This window comes from Amblyomma americanum, chromosome 4 (assembly GCF_052857255.1).
Source record: "Amblyomma americanum isolate KBUSLIRL-KWMA chromosome 4, ASM5285725v1, whole genome shotgun sequence".
Taxonomy (NCBI): Eukaryota; Metazoa; Arthropoda; class Arachnida; order Ixodida; family Ixodidae; genus Amblyomma; species Amblyomma americanum.
Genome location: NC_135500.1, coordinates 113,672,278 through 113,690,946, shown reverse-complemented (window position 1 = coordinate 113,690,946; position 18,669 = coordinate 113,672,278). Strand labels below are relative to the sequence as shown.

Below are 18,669 nucleotides of genomic sequence, written 5' to 3'. Positions count from 1 at the left end.
CCGCTAAGGTGTTATGTTACGGAAGAAATTCAACACCACTCCGCAGAACTCGCGAGACAGCAGTGGAACCATATCTGCGAAAATATGAATGGCAATCTAGGCACGAGAGAGACGTGGAATCTTCTGCGGCATCTCCTTGATTCGGAATCGAACAAAGCTACGACTCAAAAGGAAATCACCAAAATTCTAAATACAGACCCAGGCACGGATCAAGATATTATAAACACGCTCCAGCAGAAATACTTCTGCACAACCCGAGAGACGCAGTCTCTACCCGATTATAAAGGACAACCTAACCCCATCCTGGACGCTGAGATAACGATGGCGGAAATAAGAGCAGCCCTCCTTAAGATACACACGACATCCGCTCCGGGAGAGGACTGCATTAACAATAAGACACTCAGAAACCTAGCGGACTTGCACAGTATGTTAATGTATATTATGCGTGTTTCAAAAACGCCGCTCTCGACGGGCGCGCCACTCCCGGGACTGATTCCTCGCTGGCCCGTTTATCCAAAGGAAGCAGTGAAACCGTCGATCGCCTGGCAACAGGGGTAGTTCCACGCTTGCGGTCGTCAAAAGTGCCAACGGGTAAGTTTGCGGCTGCTGTCTGCTACAGGTGCGAAAAGAAAGCGCTTACACCGTGCCAGCAGGTGCCATATCAGCCCTCTTCCGGTTTTATCACCGCTACCTCACGTCCGCAAATCGCAGGTCGTTTAGGCGACGCTTCTTTGAGCTTCGGTGCGCTGTGCTCGGTAGCTCGCCCGTGCGAGCCTTCCTTTCTGTCCGCTCCTAAACGGAAGAGGGAGACTAGCTGAATTTTCCGCCCATTTCTTGCCCTCTATTGTTGCGCACGACGGCGTTTAATCGCCGAAGTCTAATTTCCTACCGCAGTGTCTCGACAAAGCTTATTCAGACTCAAAAATTGTTCACGCCGGCGCCCCCGCTCCCCCGTAGGTCGCGGACAGTGCTTTAAAAATAACGCCTCATGCAGTCGTGCCGTGACGTGCATAAGAGGTGAAGCTTTTCTTTTGTTTAGTTCTGGGCACTCGGTATTCCAGCTTTATCATGCCCGTTCGTTGACACCTCGCTTGGAATGGCTGATCGCGTTCCGAGAGCCGCGCTTTTTTTCGTGCGAGGTTTCGGCGACGTGTGCTTGAGGAGCGGCCGCTTTCCATTGGCTGCCCGGCATTGTGTGTGTCCTCTGACGCGTCGCGATGTCGTGGCCGGAGTGCGCGCCGGGTCACTTCTTGGTGTCGCTCGCCTTGACTTCCACTGAGGGCGGAGAACGGCTGGCAATGATGTGGCGTTATTGGAGAGAAAGGGATCCGTTAGCTCTTTATCACCTCGTTTCCACGCTCGTCTCTCAGCGCGGCTCTTTTTTTAAATTTTATTTTGATAAAGTACTGCTGCGCTAAGTATGACCTGCAACGTACCGGCAGAAAATGCACACCGCACTGACAGTTGCAGGTCATACTTAGCGCGACTGTACTTTATCAGTGTGGTGTGCATCTTCTGCCGGTGCGTTGCAGGTCATACTTAGCGCGACTGTACTTTATGGAAATAAAATTTAAAAATAAAACGGCTAGTTGCGGTACTGAGAGATGAGCGTGGAAGCGAGGCGATAAAGAGCGAACGGAGAGCCCTCCGCTCGATTGGCGGATAGCTAGATGTCAGATTCCAACTGCTTCGTGCATTAACCAGCTTGAGCTTCCACATTTTGCGTGTTCGGTTTTGTGTGCTATATTTCTGTACGACAGAATATTTTTTTGCGCCATCTCTGTTGTGTGTGCAATTCATTTAAGGTTAACTGTGGTGAGAGCAGTTAATTATTTACAGCGGCAAACTGTACTGTGTAGAGTCGTCCACAGACCTATCTAGAGCGCTCAAACTCCGTGCCGTCTGCACTCCGCAGCGCACAGAGCGACGTCTAGCGACACTGCCTGGTTTGAGATAGTGCTTCTTTGAATCTCGTCTGAGAATCAGACACTCGCTATCTCGAACCAGGCGCTTCCACTAGACATCGCTCTGTGCGCTGCGGAGCGCAGGCGGCACGGAATTCGAGCACTCTAGACAGGTCTGTGGACGACTGTACCTCTTAGTACACTGTCTTTTGTGTGTGCGTGTGTGTGTGTGTCATAGTCATTGCTGTTGCAGTCATCTCACATAGGTTTACATTCATAGAGACCACTCATTTCTGTGAAATGGCCCGGAATTTTGGTCATCTGAAATTAAGAACAATACAGTTAATTCAATCTCAGGTTACAGTTTTTACGTATGCCTAGTGCAAGTTCAGGCGTAACCTCACAGGCTTTCGGCTCTTGCAGTCATAGATAATGTGGTCCTGGCAAAGGTCACTGTAGTCTTTGCCATACCTGATTCAGTGTCTCTTGTATGACATCTTTATTCCGTCTCTGAAAGGGGGAATTTAAGTTCTTTCATATCAGATGTGTCTTCACCAGCACAGGAATAGCCATGAGTTTGAGTTAGATTAAATGAATTGGTGATTATGGATGATCACATGTGTCAGCTGCTTTTCATGTCTACGCAGTTAGATTTCGGCTTTTCTGTCTGAGGTTTCAGAGAACCATTTCGCTTCAAACCTTATCATATTCTAATTGTGCAGTTTTTCTGGGGGGAAGGTGAAAGCCTATATTTAGTCATGGAATACCTGTTCTCCAAATACTATTTTGATCGATGCAGGGATGAGCTAGCTTGGATACGCACTGTTTGATTAAATATGTTTTCAGGTGTCTTTAAAACGAAGCTAAGTGATCAAAATTATTCAGTATGTTTGAATTGTTCATAAAGTTTGAGTTGATTGTTAGCCCAATATTTGAATCGATTACAAATTTGGGCCTGCTTGTGCAAATCCATGTCAGTAACAGAAAAACGCAGGCAGCTTTGTGGTTATTATGAATCATCTGCGTTTCAAAATAGTCAGTGAACAGTGACTGCGTATTATGCACTGCCAGAGGAGGAACTTTTCCAGCAGCTGTGAGAGAGCATACGAAGTCATGGCAGTGGCATGACAGCGTGGCAGCAGTGAAAGGTCTGGAAAGATGAGAAATCTAAAATATCATTTCCAGTGCCAATGAACTTTATGCTGTAAATAGTCTTTTATGTCAAACCTCGATATAACGAACACAGATATTATGAATTATTAGCTCAATCGATTTATTCATAAATATTTTTGACAAACGCTTGCAATTTCTTCTTTATATATCAAATGCGATTGGCCATGAATCGGACATAGCGAACTCCCCAGCGCCTAACTCTGCCCATTTGGATGGCACACGTGACTGGTGGTGATGCGCCAAGCGTTCGCACCAAGGTGTGCAATTTTATCTCACACTCGTAAGCTTGCAGTAAAAATCCCGCTCTCATGTCGGCTGTTGTTGCGCAAGTTGTGGAAACTGCGATGTAGCTTTCGCTCTGGCCTGCCGCTTTCCACGTGACATGGTTGTGATGCGGGGAAGCCACCGTAACTGGCGCTTGAATTGCGCTTATGGTGTCTTGCGGGGAAGCCAACCTAACTGGCGCTCGATTTTTTGTGGCCTTCGGAATAGTCGCGAGGGCCTTCGAAACGCGCCAAAACCTGAGAGAATGTTTCTCTGTTTCTCTAGTAAGGATCGCCAGAATTGCCGTCCCTTCAATGACTAAATTGCGCCGCGGTTACGCGCGTTTCTGACGAAATTTTATATGACGAATTTCGGCTATAGCGAACTATTTTAAGTTTCTTTACCTGTTCGCTATAACGAGGTTTCTCTATGTGTTCAGTCGTTCCTTGTTAATATGGACACTTTTGCTCCTAAAAAAAGTTGTCTATAAAGAACAGTCATCCCTAGCAACGAATCATGAGGGAAAACAGAAGAATATTGGGCAAAGTGCTTTGTGATTAATGCCTGTTTCTGTGCATAACGCTGTACACTAAAGTGGAAATTCAGGAAAATCTTCGGTGCTCTAAATGTGTTACCCTGGTTGTCAGTTTATTAAAAAGGATGCAGCAATGCAATTTGAAGTGCCTAGTAGTTTATGAGATGTGTGATTGCATTTCGTAACACGATAATGCCTCTCCTGCTATGACACAGCTAGTGCGCAGTCACCTGACAGCTGGTGAATGCTACTACCTGCAATACAGCAGAAAATGTTGGAAATGCTTTCTTCACAGTCAATCATACACTATTGCAAACAGAAAGGTGCGCTGACTGGGCACCTCGGCAGTGTAAAGTATGCAACCAGGAAAGAAAGGGCCATAAGTGAAGAATTAGAGCCTTTCACTAGTGCCCTGCACTAAAAACACAGGGAAGATGTCATCTGGTTGGGGCAGCCAAGGTTTTGTTCACATTGCTGTCCATATTAACCTGAGAAAAATATGTGAGCCTTAATGGGCTCTGTGTTTCTTCGTTGTTAACTGATGTATTCATGTGCATTATGGCGAACTGTTTGCCATTGTGTGACCCCCATGTACGAAACCCCCCTACAATAATGCCTCCTCGCGTTGCAGGTATTCCGAATGAATGAATGAGTGAATGAACTGTCTCAGCAGCTGATTTTCATGCTAACATGATGCAAATGCATTGAAAAAGAATGGTTTCCTAGAAAACCGTTTGATAACTTGTGTCATTCGTATTAACAGGGGATGACAACATCACAATTTTATGGCATTAACTGTTAAGTGTACCTTCTCAAGTGTACACGGGGCCGGAATCAGCATCATGGTGTGTCATAACCAAAAACTCCCATGTTCACGTGTTGATGTATGAAAATTGTGCCCATGTGAGCTTGGTTGATAGATAAGGCTTGAATGAGCACTTACATGGTACTGGACAGGAGGGTTTTTTTTTAACTAGATGGCTTGCTGCCAGATGGAGAGGTGACTTGCCCCCTGTGAGCTTATGGGTTGAAGTTTTGACGTGGTTGCACCTCCAAACAGGTGGTGAGCAGACACGTCAAGCACAGCCATGGTGCCCCTGGTGATGCGCTACTCGCTGGTGCTCTGCCTGCTGCAGCTGTCGCTCACGATCGCCATCCACAAGGACATCCACGACAAGGTGCACTCGACACAGGTACGCGCGCTGCTTTGGTTTGGCACTGCTATCCGTCCCAACGTTTTTCAAAGTGCCTGATGCACAAACAGCTGTGTCGGATTTGCTAGTCTCTGTTTTTCACTCTCTTTTTCTTGTCTGAAACATTGTAGCCCTGAATGTGTCCAAGACGGCCTGTTGAGAGAATGCATCTGAAGGTTTGACGTCTTGCAGTGCGGGGCTTGTCACATGCCTCGCATTTTGTGCTAAATTAGCCACTAGTTGTTAGCTGTTGCATCCACTAGTTTGTGATTGTGCTCGTGTGTCAGTGTGGTATCATACTGAGTGTAGATGTTGGAACACTTAATACCACAACACTGAGTGTGAGGATGCCAATGTACATAGGAACCGCTGGAAAAATATGCTTGCTGTAATTCCTTTTTTGTATAGGAAGTTTTGTAAATTCTCTCAAATGATGTTAGCAATATCATAGTTGGATATAACTTATCCACTGGCCACGTGAAAAAAGCTTATTTACTCTGGGCTTGTAACTGGTGCTCAGTGAGTTTCTATTTTTGTGATTTTGGAAGCATTGTGCGCCTAATCGTAATTTTGAGAGCACACACACACACATACCTTGCATGTGTTTAAAAAATGGTTCAATGTAAGCTCAGCTTCATGTATGTGCGAGGCCCTGTGCAGATTAGTGACAACTGTACATCTCTATATGTTTTTCTTTTTTTATTGACTGTGCATGTTTTGAGTGCTGCTGTAGCATCTGAAAGTATCATAAGTGCCAGTCTTGTTCAGTGTGCCACAAAAACGGATATGCTAGTCTAGCATCTCAACTGCTGTTTGCGTGTGCAGCCGCTGAGTGACAAGACCCACTATGAGAATGCCGAAGAGGAGGATGAGCCTGTGCACAATGTCGACTATGATCACGAGGCTTTCCTTGGAAAGGAGACGGCCAAGACGTTTGACCAGCTCTCGCCGGCCGAGAGCAAGGAGCGGCTACTCAAGATCGTTGACAAAATCGACAAGGACGCTGTGAGTGTGCTGCTCCGCATTCATCCTTTGTGAACACGAAACGACAGCTGCGGAGATTGATGTTCTAGTGGTGTTTTAGTAGCAGCCTTAGCCGGTCGTGCCGGTGCATGCTAATGCTGACGAACTGAGATGAAGCTTTGTTTGTATTCATGGCTGTTCTTTTCTCCTCATTGGTGGTGCTTGTGCGAAATCAAAGTTAGGCTGACTGGCGAGTCAGCCTGAGTTGGATACTGAATACTGGGTAATGTGTTTCACCTCTGGTAAGACACCCCCACACAAGTGTTTGGTTTCAGTTCACAGGTGTATTGAATCTGAAAGCAGAAATAAGCTCTATTTTCTCAAACATGTGGCATGCATCAGAGGTGCAGGGCTGGTTCAATGCGATTATCTCGAATACCGTATAAATAATTCTTATACCCCAGAGGAACACTGTGGTCCGTTACACATGCCACGTTTGGCAGGTCTGGATCTGTGTCAACCACCAGGGCAATTCGTTAACATGCATTGAAATCTCAGTATGAAGAGTTTTGACAGGTTCAAAGTTAAGGGACAATAAGAAAGTGGAGTGGATCAGAGAAGAAACTTTATCTAATGGTATCGAAGCTCTAACCAAGAGGAGCAAATGAACTGTGGCCAGGCATGTTGGGCAGAACAGACTAGCTGCGGCCTATTAGAGGAGTGAACTGGATACGAAAAGAGGAGCAGCTTAGTCGAGACTAGAAGAGGCTGTGGTGGAATGACGAGGTTAGGATGCTTGCTGCGGTAGGGTAGGGGCACATTTATGGGATGCTATTGGGATTTGGGGGGATTAACCTATCTGCGTAATCTATTTAACTGCCTTTGTTGAAAAAAATAATGGAGGTGGTGCAGTTTTTCCACAGAAAATTTTCTCTCTTACGGTTGCTCCCTGTATCAAGTGTGTTCCTGGGATGGGGTGGTCACTGCTGGCTTGAAACGGGGCTTTTGTCCTGACGGACTTTGGAGGGATGTGGGGCAAAAGATGTGATTTTGATCGCAAAAACCTGTTTCTGGATATTGGTTAGGCGAGGTACATTAACTACTAAGGAACCTGCCCTCCAAAGTTTGGTCACGACCTGTGCAGTAGAATTGAAGTGTTATGCGGTGAAGGTGGTGCACGAGGTGTTGGCAGCAGTGCACAAATATGTCGTTTCCAGCGTAAAGCACGGTGGCGGGCAGGTATATCATCACAGTGTTTTTTTCCCTTTCTAGCCTCTTCAAGAGCTTTGTGAAGACTGCAGTATAAATACATTAAAAGTGCAAGCAAAACTATAACTCTGGCCTTGAGGGCCGTGATTGTTAGGCAGAGCAAAACTAAGCGACTGATTTGCGTTAACACATCACACGATCTTTGAAGGTGAACTTCTGGCCTTTATTCTTCATGAGAGCCTGGTTTTGTTGCTGCCTGTGCCAGTTTCTTTTAATGTTCAACATCTTTCTGCAAGGTTTCGAGCACAAAGTGGCTACACAGTCCAAAAACAGAAAAATAAGCGGCAAGAACTGCAAGCAGTTGATATGCAGCAACGCCTGCGTCAAAGAAGAAACTCGTAACTATGCAGCAACAACTCTTAATTGAGAAGAAAAACCCATCAAACAAAATTACAGCTAGTCAAATCTTTGAAGTTGTTTTTCTCAGTGTGCATTCTTGGGCTGAAATGTACATTTACAAAGCTATCACAGCCAAAATTTACTTTGAAGGTGCTTTCTCGTACTTATCATGCTCAGCTGTTAGGTTGTCGTGGCATAAAAAATCGCATTTGTACATAGCAGTGACCCTGCAGTTACTTTTAAGTGACGGGAGTTTCAAAAGCTGGTTATAAAAGAACAATTGCTTTCCCTTATCCTGTGCTAGGGGCTTTTCCGGGGTCACCCGTGCGAAAAAATTTGGAGGACGCTTAAGCTTAGCATGCTGCAGCATTGCCAAGGAATGCAGGGAATGCCATCACCCCTTGGACAGTTTAAGGAAAGGACGCCTGTCTCACATATCTTGGGGGGACACCGGAACCAAGGCTGTAAGGGAAGGAAAATGAAATGAAAATTGGTTTTAAGGGAAGGAAATGGCGCTGCTGTAAGGGAAGGAAATTCCCTTCCCTTATGGGGCGGTTCAGGTGTCCACCGAGATGGGCTATTTTTCGCTCATGGCCAAGGCCGCCGTGGACACCTGCTTTTCTGGGACAGGAGCTCCTTAACACTGTCGCGTTAAAAGGGAAAAAATTAGAGCTACTTTTACAGGTCAAAGTTAAGGGCGATGCAGGGCAAGACCCTGCATCCCCCCTTAACTCACTTGACCCTGGTGATGATGATGATAATGTATATTAGCTTCCACAGTTGTCTATAGGGTGCCTAGAAAGGTGGCACCTATGGCTGTGCTTTTGCAAAACAGTCCCCCCTTCCTGGTCTTTTTTGCAAGCACTCTAGGCAATCAGTTCTTGTCACAATGCATCTCAAATGTACAGGCAGCAAATTTACTGTGCCTGACTCCTGCTAGTATGAAAAGACCCAGAAAATTCCTCTTTCTGTTGTGCACAGACCTTTAAGAGTGCATGCTGGGCTTAAATAATCAGCATGACTTGCAGTAGTTAATCCACTGAAAAAATAGTCTTGCTTGAAGTATTGATTGATTAATGGAAAGTTTAACATACTACTTTTCTAAGCCTAGTTTGTGTCGTCTACTGCTTTTTTCACTCCTTGGACTTTTATGCTTTCACATCTTCTTTGGACACCTCATTAGCTTTTACTGTCTTACACCCTAGTGTAGAATATTCTCGAAGCAGTGCTGACATAGAAGTGACCAACCTTACTGAAGCCGCAGCATTTTGGTGCCTGGTATCATTTCACCAGTCACTTAGTGTGGATGAGAACTTTACTTCGTCTTTGGGATAAAATTTTGGTAGTTCCATAGGCTTGAGGAGCTAACAAAAGTGATCGAAGGCATTTTCTTGCCACGCTTCCACAAATGAGGCTATTTTCATGGTGAAACAAAACTGAAACAAGAGGCGCCTTTGCTGGTAGAACCTTGTAGTCATCTCATTGTACTTAATTGTGTAAGGCTGCAAAAGAATGTACCTGCTGCTGAGGTGGGGGTGGCGCAACATGGCTAATTGGCATTACACTGGGGTTCTGCAGGATGGTTACGTGACGCAGCAGGAGCTGGAGGCCTGGATCCAGTACACGCAGAAGCGCTATGTCCGTGATGATGTTGACAAGCAGTGGAAGGTGTACAACCCCCAGGAGAGCAGTGGCATAAGCTGGGAGGAGTACCGCAACTCAACCTATGGGGCTGAAGGTATGATATTCTCAGCTTTCTTCTGTGCTTGCAGAGGGAGAGAGAGAAAATTGTAAAGGAGAGGATGCAGGTGTGCTGTGGTGAAGCAAAAGTCAACAAAGAGAATGTTCTGAGCCTGCCATTTTTGGGCATATTTGTTTCTGCCACTGTAGATATTGACTGAGTTGTGGTGTGAGTTTACACAAAGGGAGGGACAGTAGAGCAAAAAAAAGCATACTAAATGCGTGCTTGTGGTGTACTCTGAGACAAGAAGCACTTTAAGACAGCATTCTGCATGTTTCGAGGAGGTAATTTAATCTAATTACAGTGAGCATCAAAGCAAGCTGCAGAGTCTCTGTCCTCATGCTGAGTCAAGTTTGGAACATTGACAGTTTTAGTTTCACGTACGTAGAGGGTTCACGTACGCAAATGTGAGAAGTCTACGTAGCCTGCACGCAGGTTGTTTGAAACCCTTATAGTTACACGTACGTGACGCACGCTACGCGTTGCTCCTAGCGCCATCTACTAAGAAACACAGACAATGGTTGTAGCCTAAATCATCCAAGACAAGTCTTTAAGCCAAGCCATTTGGTCTGTCCTCGTGTTTGGCGGTTTGGCTATGTTTGGCTGATTTGGGGCTCTCTCAGTTCGAGATCTCGCGAGACCGTTGCTATGACGACAACCAACGCTACTTCGTCAGGCTTAACAGCTGAAAAATCGCCCTTCTGTCTGAAAAACAAAAGCTATTTGTCGCTTGAAACCTTATGCGAGGGTAACAATGGGCAAATCGAAGGCGAATACAACAGTTTAGGGCACGATATCGCGTCGAGGGATTAGCGACGAAGCTGTTATCGCTGTGAAGCGGCGGGCAAGGCGCCGCCATGTTTGTCAACGCTACGTACGCAAGCAACGCAAAGACCGCAACGTAAAAATCTGAATCTCACGTACGTACGTGAGACTCGTGCATACCCTTTGCGTTCTGTGCATGCGCACTGATCACCCGCAAGAGCTCTACGTACGTGAAGCCTCTACGTACGTGAAACTAAAACTCTCTATTGATGTCATGCTGGCAATCCAGGAAGTGCAAAACTTTGGTGTGTTAAAGCATATAGGTCATGAAGAAAGGTTGTGCGGCTATGATGCCAGATATAACATGTCTTTTCTTCATGGCACAATGCAGTGCACTAGACCTCCTTTCCATAACTTCATGTGATGCTGTTTTACCTCTTCCATACCTTTTCACGTTCATATCTGTTACATTGGTTGGAGATTTTGTTCAGATTTTCTGCTGATGACGTTGTTTGTTTGCGGTAGTATTTGTCTCCAGCCAACTGGAGAAGTCTGCGAGCCACAGTGCAGTTCCCGCTCTTCCCCCCACGTGCAGGCAGTGAAGCCGAGGACTCGGAATCAGACGTGGAGGAGGGTGGTGCCATGAGCTTCCAGGACATGGTGCGCAGAGACAAGCGACGCTGGGACCGTGCCGACCGGGATGGTGATGGCCACCTCAACAAGGAGGAGTTTGGCGATTTCCTTCACCCGGAGGAGAGCCAGGACATGAAGAACGTTGTGGTTGAAGAGACCATGGAAGACATCGACAAGGACAAGGACGGCAAGATCTCCCTTGACGAGTACATTGGTGCGTGCTTCTGTCTTTGCTTTCATGCTTGTGCCAGAGCAGTTCGTGACGGGAGGTGAGCAGTGATATGAGGCACCACCAGAGCAGTTTATGATGGCCAGAGCAGTTCATGATGCCTTGCCAGAGCAGTTCATAATTGGGGATGAGCGGTGACGTAACGCACTGCCAGAGCAGTTCATGATGCATCACCAGAGTAGTTCATGATGGGCGGCAAGCACTGATGTAGTGCTTGCCAGAGCAGTTCTTGATGGGAGGTAAGCAGTGATGTAACGCATTCTGGAGGGCTTCTTGGCACTTGAGCTGGCTTCTTCATTGCACCTCCTTCAATTCGAGGCATTGCTGTGCAACTTTTCTTGTATTACCAGTGTAGCTGTTACAGCAGCACCAAACACAAAGTACATCCGTCAGGAAGCTTATTTCTTCTTGAGAAAAAAGAGGACACGTTCGTAGGGAGACTGTTGTCAAGTAATATACAGTGGAGACCACTTATATCGTTACCACTTATAGTACGGGATCGGATATAATACGGTTTTTGACGGCCATTGGCCTGCCTTCCATAAGGCTAAATGTAAAGCCATACCGCTTAATATGCTGTCGCACAAAGCGACATACCACTTATAGTGCGGTTTTGAAATCCGCTGAGTTAGTGCACGGAACAGCTAGTGCACTTCCCTGCGTAGCATTGGGGGCTTCTGAGGCGTGTTGCCGCATACTCCGCTAAACAAACACAGCATAAAATTACGCGGTGATCGATGTTCGATCCGAAGGAAATGCTAGAGCATGAATCTGTTCCATGATCATTGACATTCCACTGCCTGGGTAGTGCTTTTTGGTTTCGCTTGGCAGTTCACTCACAGACTCTGCTTTCACCGGTCGAAGGCACTGCTTCAAGCACTGTGTCTTCCACAATCACCGAACTGGCTATGCCGCGCTCCTCTGCGGCCATGCTGTGTGCGGTACGCTAGAACTAATCTAAGCATGCAGCAGACTTAGTGGGTTCCTTATTGTTCACTGATAAATAAAACGCTTTGAAAAGGGAAGCTACCCATGTGGCATGCATTTTGACTTGAAAAAAACAATATTTTTGTTATATTACGGATTTTCACGGCCCCTGTGGCTTACTTTATAAGCGGTCTACTCTGTTCTCTAAAATCTGCTGCTACGATGGCTCAGTGGTTACGGTGCTCGGCTGCTAACCTGCAAGATGTGGGTTTGATCCCGGCCGCAGCGGTCACACTTCGATGAAGGCGAAATGCTAGATGCCCATGTATACTGTGCGGCGTTAGTAGACGTTAAAGAACCCCAGGTGGTCCAAATTATCCTGAGCCCTCCACTATGGCGTCTTTTATATCCTGAGTTGCTTTGGGACATTAGACCTCGTAAAACCAAACGAAACCAAACTGTAAAACCTCTTTGATACATTGACGGTTCATGCGCTCAATATCTGCCTAGCAAACTGCCTAGCAAATTCAGCATCCAGTGCGGCCCTGAAGCAGCATTTATAAGTGCTGTTTTTGTGCAGGCGACATGTACGAAGGTGCATCAGAGGGGGAGGTGGAGCCCGACTGGGTGCAGACAGAGCGAGAGCAGTTCACCAACTTCCGGGACAAGGACAAGGATGGCTTTCTAGGTCCAGATGAGGTGCGTGACTGGGTCATGCCCACTGACTACGACCACAGCATCGCCGAGGCAAGGCACCTCATCCACGAGGCCGACAAAGACAAGGTCAGTGGTACATGGGAATAACGGTGGGCTTTAGTTTTGCGCACTGCATTTGCTCAAGTGCATTGCATGGACGAACACATCCACAGCAGTTCAGGAACAGGCAGCGGCACAGATGGTTATAAAAGCCACAACCTTTGGGGACTTGCAAATGAGCATCATGTGTACAGTGTCAGGGATTTGAAATGGCTGCACAGTAGGGAGGCAAAATTGTGCATCCTTTGCTGCACTTGGAGGTGCAGTGTCTGCCTCGTGTGTTCATGACGGCATGGTATAATGACTGGCTGGAAAAGAAATTACGCGTATTAATTGGCGTAATTTATTTGCACACTTTTTTTTTAAATTAAGGCTTCAAAAAGGGGTCACAAATTATGCAGAGGTTTCACGAACGCGCCCTAAAAGAATTCTACAAAGGTTGTAACGCACAATACATACCGCGTGTTGCTTTACGTTGGCCCCCCAACTTGCACCCTTCGCTGCCCGGGACTATAAATATTGGTAGATGTTTGACTTTTTGGTTTTTATTTCAGAGCCCAAGTTTTTTTGTTTTTGTTTTTTTTTTACAAATGAAATACTGACTTTTTTCGGTGGTTTAATGTGGCAATTCTGTGTGGTCTAAGTCCAGTTGAAGTCTATCTCTGTGTTTTTGTCATCGTGAACAATTTACTTCCAAGTAATCACAAGTACTAACTAGTAACGGTATGATGCTTCCAGAGATGTTGGGCTGCATGTTTTTGTGGCCCTCAACATACAGCCATCTTCATTTCCAACCGAATGTGGCTTTTAAGCATAAGATTTGTGAGACACAACTGCAAAGCTGCACTGCTCAAAACGTTTGCACATTCATTGCTGAAGCATGTGATGGAGCATATTCTTTGGGGCATATGGCATTATGCTCTTCCGAAACATTCTCCAATGGAAGTGAGTTTTCAGTCTGCCAAACTTCATAACTTGACTAGGTAATTCTGAGCATCCCATAATAATGTAGGTCTTGGTTTAACCGATTTACTTTGCAGCTAAGACTCTGATCCTATGTTGTAATGCATCAAATAAGCCAAGTATCCAGTACTTTGAATGAAATTCTGCAGCAGTTAGAAAACCTACTTCATGCGAGCCGGCCACATTTCTGCACTGCTGAACTGTTTTATGCCAAATTGTTATCTATTTCTCTTTGTTCTGCATTTTGTAGGATGGCAAGCTGACCCGAGATGAGATTATTGACAAGTACGATGTCTTTGTGGGGAGCCAGGCGACAGACTATGGCGAGGCTCTCACCCGGCATGACGAGTTTTGAGAGCGGATGAACTTTCATGCCATTGTGTGCCAGTCAGACTTTCTGGCCTCGGTACTAGTTCCATGGTCCACGTCCCTACCATTGTGTCTGGTGTTCACTCGTTAATGCTTTGTTGTTTCTGTTTTTGTTTTCTCACCTGTGACCTGGTGACATTTAGCGTGGCTTTTCTGACCATATCCTCTTCTTTTTTTTTTTGCTTTGAATCCTAGCTGTTGACGTCAATTTGTGTAGGTTCTGAGTTTTCTGTGCACAATGGTTGTTTGCTGGTGAATTCCTGTCCTTATGCAGCATTGTGAATAACTGCCTCCCAGTGAACTGTTGAACTCGCATCTGCTTCACGTACAAGGGACCTTCCCCTGTGTTCTGTGCAGTTTCGTGCTCAAAAACGTTTTTGCTCTCATGAGGGAAGCCTTGTGCTTTCCATTGCTTATGCTATGGGCAGGGCCGCATTCGGACAACATTCGCACACACTGCGGCTGGAGTATGATGCCACAAGTGCTCTTGGCTTGGCAGAGAGTTGAGCAGGGTCTTTTTAAGGCTGCTTTTTCTTGGTGATGCTGTGACCCACACGTCTGGCCATATTAATGCACCGGCCAGAATCTTTGGCCATACGTTGTGCATGCTTGTTTTAGTCCTCGTGCTGTCACGCACTTACTGCCAGTTCTGTGGTGAACTTTTGATCGCTCAAGAGCTGTGTTTGAATTTCTTCGCACAATGCATATTGTGGTGGATAGTTTGCAGAGTTTCTGAACCGAGCGTGACTAGTGTGCCGGCATCTAGCACATAGCTCAAAAGCCCAATGGCTGTTTCTGTGCTTTGTAGTTGTAATTGGACCTTTGTTCTCATCTGTTGTGTTGTCAGCAGTTTATTATTTGCAGCCTGCCTTTTCTGCTGTAATCTAGCAGTTCACTGTTGCCTAGCCCAAATTATATGTACTTTGTGTGAAATTCCACAAGACCACAGGGCGAGTGCTGCAATAGTACGCAGTTTCATGTAACATTTTTTTTTTTTAAGTGATCAATGTTTGCTGTGCTTGCAGAGTACTCCAGCTGCAAGCTCAGTCGTTGGTGTCTAATTTCACGCAGTGTACATTAGATGTTAACATTTAGGAACTTGGTTGCGATTCTCATGTAGTGAACAAAGCACCACAGCTTCTTGAATTCAAGCAATTGCTTTTTTTTTTTGCTTAAATGTGATGTGGCTGCTTCGAATTTATAGCTTGTGCAGTGCATTTTTTTTTTTTACACAGTTTGAGTTGTTGAAGAGTGATCAAAAGTTTTTTTTTTTTACTGAAATATATTGTGTGATGTCTCCTCACTTTTTCAAACTGTATCTTAATCTGCTTGCCACATAGGAGTTGAAGAGTGTGAAGCAAAAAAAAAATGAAAAAAGGATGATATCTCTGTTGACAAAACAGCAGCTTTTGATCGCATTTATTTGCACTGGTGGAGCTTCTATCCTCATTTTGAGCTGCAAGTGTTTTTGTTTTTTTTTTGCATTTATCTTCCTGTAGTGGCAGTGCTTCTTTCCAAAGATATACTGTGTTGTTTTAGGAGCGCTGTGCGTCAGTTTTATACGGCTGCTACATCGGGAGTTTCGCCGCTTGAGTGAAGAACAGACGTTTGGTGAAGTGCGCCATGAATCACCTTTCGGTCACAGGTGTCCTTTCTGTCACTCGAATCAAATTGCTGTGCTTCGGTTCGAGCGTCTTTCTCCTTCTCTTCTTTCTTTGATGGAGATTTATTTATTGAGAAATATGTTAAAAATGTGGTTCTGTCTTCATCTAATGTCCTCTGCCTGCTTGGATCAGGTATACCTGTCTACTGTGTCTAGCATATGTGCAGCAGTGTCTCTCGGAGGTATATTGGTCTCTACTTCTGTTATCATTTTCGTTTGTCATGATGCCACCTGGCAGATAGCTTCTCAAAGCAATGGTGTGCATGCTGCAACCGACGATTCTTTCTATTATGCCCAAGCAATCTTTATTTCAGGCCTTTTTTTCTGCAGCAGCTTGAAAACTCCAGTTTGGAAAAAGGGAGACACTTTTGGCTCTTAATATTCTCTTAAACTCCGTAAAATTTCCCTTTTTGTTAAAGTTTACACCTCCAGTTCCCAGAAAAAGGAAAAATTCTCCAAATGGAATATCGCTGTCTCAGAGAATTTGCTTGACCAGTGGGCGATTTCTTAATGTCTACCAGTTTCCTTGGTTACTTGCAACTCATTCAGGTGGCAGAAATGTGCCATTTTTGTTCTTAGTTTCTTTTAGTTTTGAGCAGCTGTAGCGCCCTTTTAGAGCTCCTAGTCATTGCATTTTTTTTTATTTTGGTTTAGCCCAATGCTTCTCGAACAATGCACATGCTCGACCTGCACTTGCCTGTAGAGTTTCATCGTAGATCAAAGGTCTGGTCAGGGTCTAGCATCGGACCTTTTTCCGGATAGTGAAGTAAGCAAGTTGGCTTTTGTGGACTTCTGGGACTACCGTGTACAAAAACAGCAGAAAGATACCAACTCAAACATCCTTGCTTTCATTTTTGTCACATGCATTTAGTCGTGAGATTTGATCAATGTTTCTATCCAGCACAACTCAAGGCAGGTGTGGATGTCATCTGTATTTCCAAATTATCATTGCCTTATAGCCTGTGCCGTCATTATGGATAGTTATGAATTATCGGACCTTGCAGGCTTATCAAGGGATGATGTTCACACGGATGTAGCTTCTGTTGTTCAGTGCAAAGGGATTTGCGACTCTGTTGGTTGCACAAGAAGACCCAGCCGAATTCCAGAACATAAAAACATAACTGAATTCAACATCTTGAACCTGCAAGAACCACAACTCTGGCTGATGTCTCCAATCTGTATGAGTTTTGTGATCAGCTTTTTGTATTGTGCAGAACAAACCACTTGTGAAGAAAGAGTTTGCTCTAGCCCTTGCACTGTGCCGTCTCTTAGATATTATGTCTGTCCTTCATAGCTTTGCCTGACATCCAGTTTGCTGTGATGACCACTTACTTGCACTTGAGATGCTTTACAGCTGAGCTTGGCTGAGGTGCATGCAGTTTTATGTTCTTAAATTTGGCCCCCTAGTGGTTTTAATCTTGTCTGCAGTCTGCAGATTGCAGCATTCATGCTAGCTGATTCTCTTGCTGTGTATATCGTGGCATTGTGCTTCTAGCTTCTAGGCGTGATCGTCCAAGAGCAGCTGTATGCCGTGTGCCAAAGCTATTATGACGTCTCTGTGCCCGTTTCTCGCTGTGCGAGCTATGCAGTGCTGTGGCTTGTAGAGCAGAGGTCTGTTCACTGCATCAGGCGGAGCAACTTTTTTTTTAATGTTTTGTATAAAGGCACCGCCAAAGTACGTGATTTGAAATAAAGACTTTCTACGAATGCATTCGGAGTCTGTTTTGAAATGCACGTCAAAGGGGGTGCCCTGTATACTGCATGCCTACGGAGCTTGGAAGCATTCTGTTACCATTCATGATAATCCTGGTTCCTAGCCAGAGCAGACATATTTCAATTAGAACCCTGATGTTCAAGAGAGTAATTTAAAGAAGGGAAAGCCTGCGGTAAGGTGACCCTGGCCTGCTACTCCACACTGGGGATTAATAGTAATAATAATTGGTTTTTGGGGAAAGGAAATGGCGCAGTATCTGTCTCATATATCGGCGGACACCTGAACCGCGCCGTAAGGCAAGGGATAAAGGAAGGAGTGAAGGAAGAAAGAGGTGCCGTAGTGGAAGGCTCCGGAATAATTTCGGCCACTGACATCGCACAGCACACGGGCGCCTTATAGCGTTTTGCCTACATAAAAACGCAGCCGCCGCGGTCACTGGGGAAGAGGGAAAGGAAAAAATCTGCCTTGATGAGGTGGCAAAGTGGGAAGGGAAATCCCCCTCTCTTCGCAATAAAGTTTTTAGTCCTTCATTCCACTTGCAGGATAGAGAGGCGACGAAGAAAGGGTGGAGGACTATAGTGGAGAGCGGGTATGGCGTGCTGCACCGACTGCTGGATTGGAGCGGGGATACGGCGTGCCACACGGTGATTGACGGACTGGGTAGAACGCCACGCACTCGCACGCTCTGAACCCGTGAGCGGCAGAGTGCTCCGTCCGGGGGAACACTATAATGATAACACATGCATACTCGTAGAGATTTTCCTTTTAGGCTCCCGTTCTGCAGAAAATTCTGCTTCGTCATCGGCGACGTTGAGCGAAAGAGCAGATCTTCCATCTGCCACCTAATAGGTCACGTGACCTTGTGACGTCGTCACAAATTGCCCACCGTGGCAGGCAACAGTTATGTTAACTATTAGTCTCGAGAGGTTCCTCGGGAAAAGCTGGATCTCACAAGCCCCGCCGGTGTGGCAGCATCTGCCATCTCAGTGCAGTGCTGCATTGCTTAATCGCTGCACAACAGCTACCACAGCTGCGCCTTAAGTAGGGTGCGTCGATGCGCGCGCGCATCGAGGCGCCCTAGTACAGTGAACTATATTATAGAATGGTATATACGCCCTAGCCAGCACTAGCCGCCTAGTAGCGTACGCCGCACTTCGAACCGCTTTTATTTTGAATGCATGGTCATATTCACATTAGTCGTGTAATGTTAAATAAAAATGCGGTGCTTAGTAATGTCGCAAATCGCATGCTACCAGGGATGAGCTGGTA

The 18,669-nt window shown here is 45.7% G+C and overlaps 1 protein-coding gene across 4 annotated transcripts; it reads left to right on the top strand.

The window, feature by feature from the left end:
• Positions 1–484: 484 nt before the first annotated feature.
• Positions 485–17,397, top strand: LOC144128228 (calumenin-B-like). Of its 4 annotated transcripts, none has more exons than XM_077661458.1 (7): positions 485–591; positions 4,937–5,069; positions 5,895–6,074; positions 9,219–9,378; positions 10,742–10,993; positions 12,516–12,718; positions 13,905–17,397. In XM_077661458.1, exons 2-7 carry the CDS (start codon positions 4,965–4,967, stop codon positions 14,007–14,009), a joined length of 1,005 nt encoding a protein of 334 aa, XP_077517584.1. In that variant the 5' UTR covers positions 485–591; positions 4,937–4,964; the 3' UTR covers positions 14,010–17,397. The 4 variants fall into 4 exon arrangements, with proteins under 4 accessions (XP_077517584.1, XP_077517588.1, XP_077517585.1 ...); XM_077661462.1 differs by lacking the exon at positions 485–591 and adding an exon at positions 1,201–3,052; XM_077661459.1 differs by lacking the exon at positions 485–591 and adding an exon at positions 2,040–2,077.
• Positions 17,398–18,669: the final 1,272 nt, after the last annotated feature.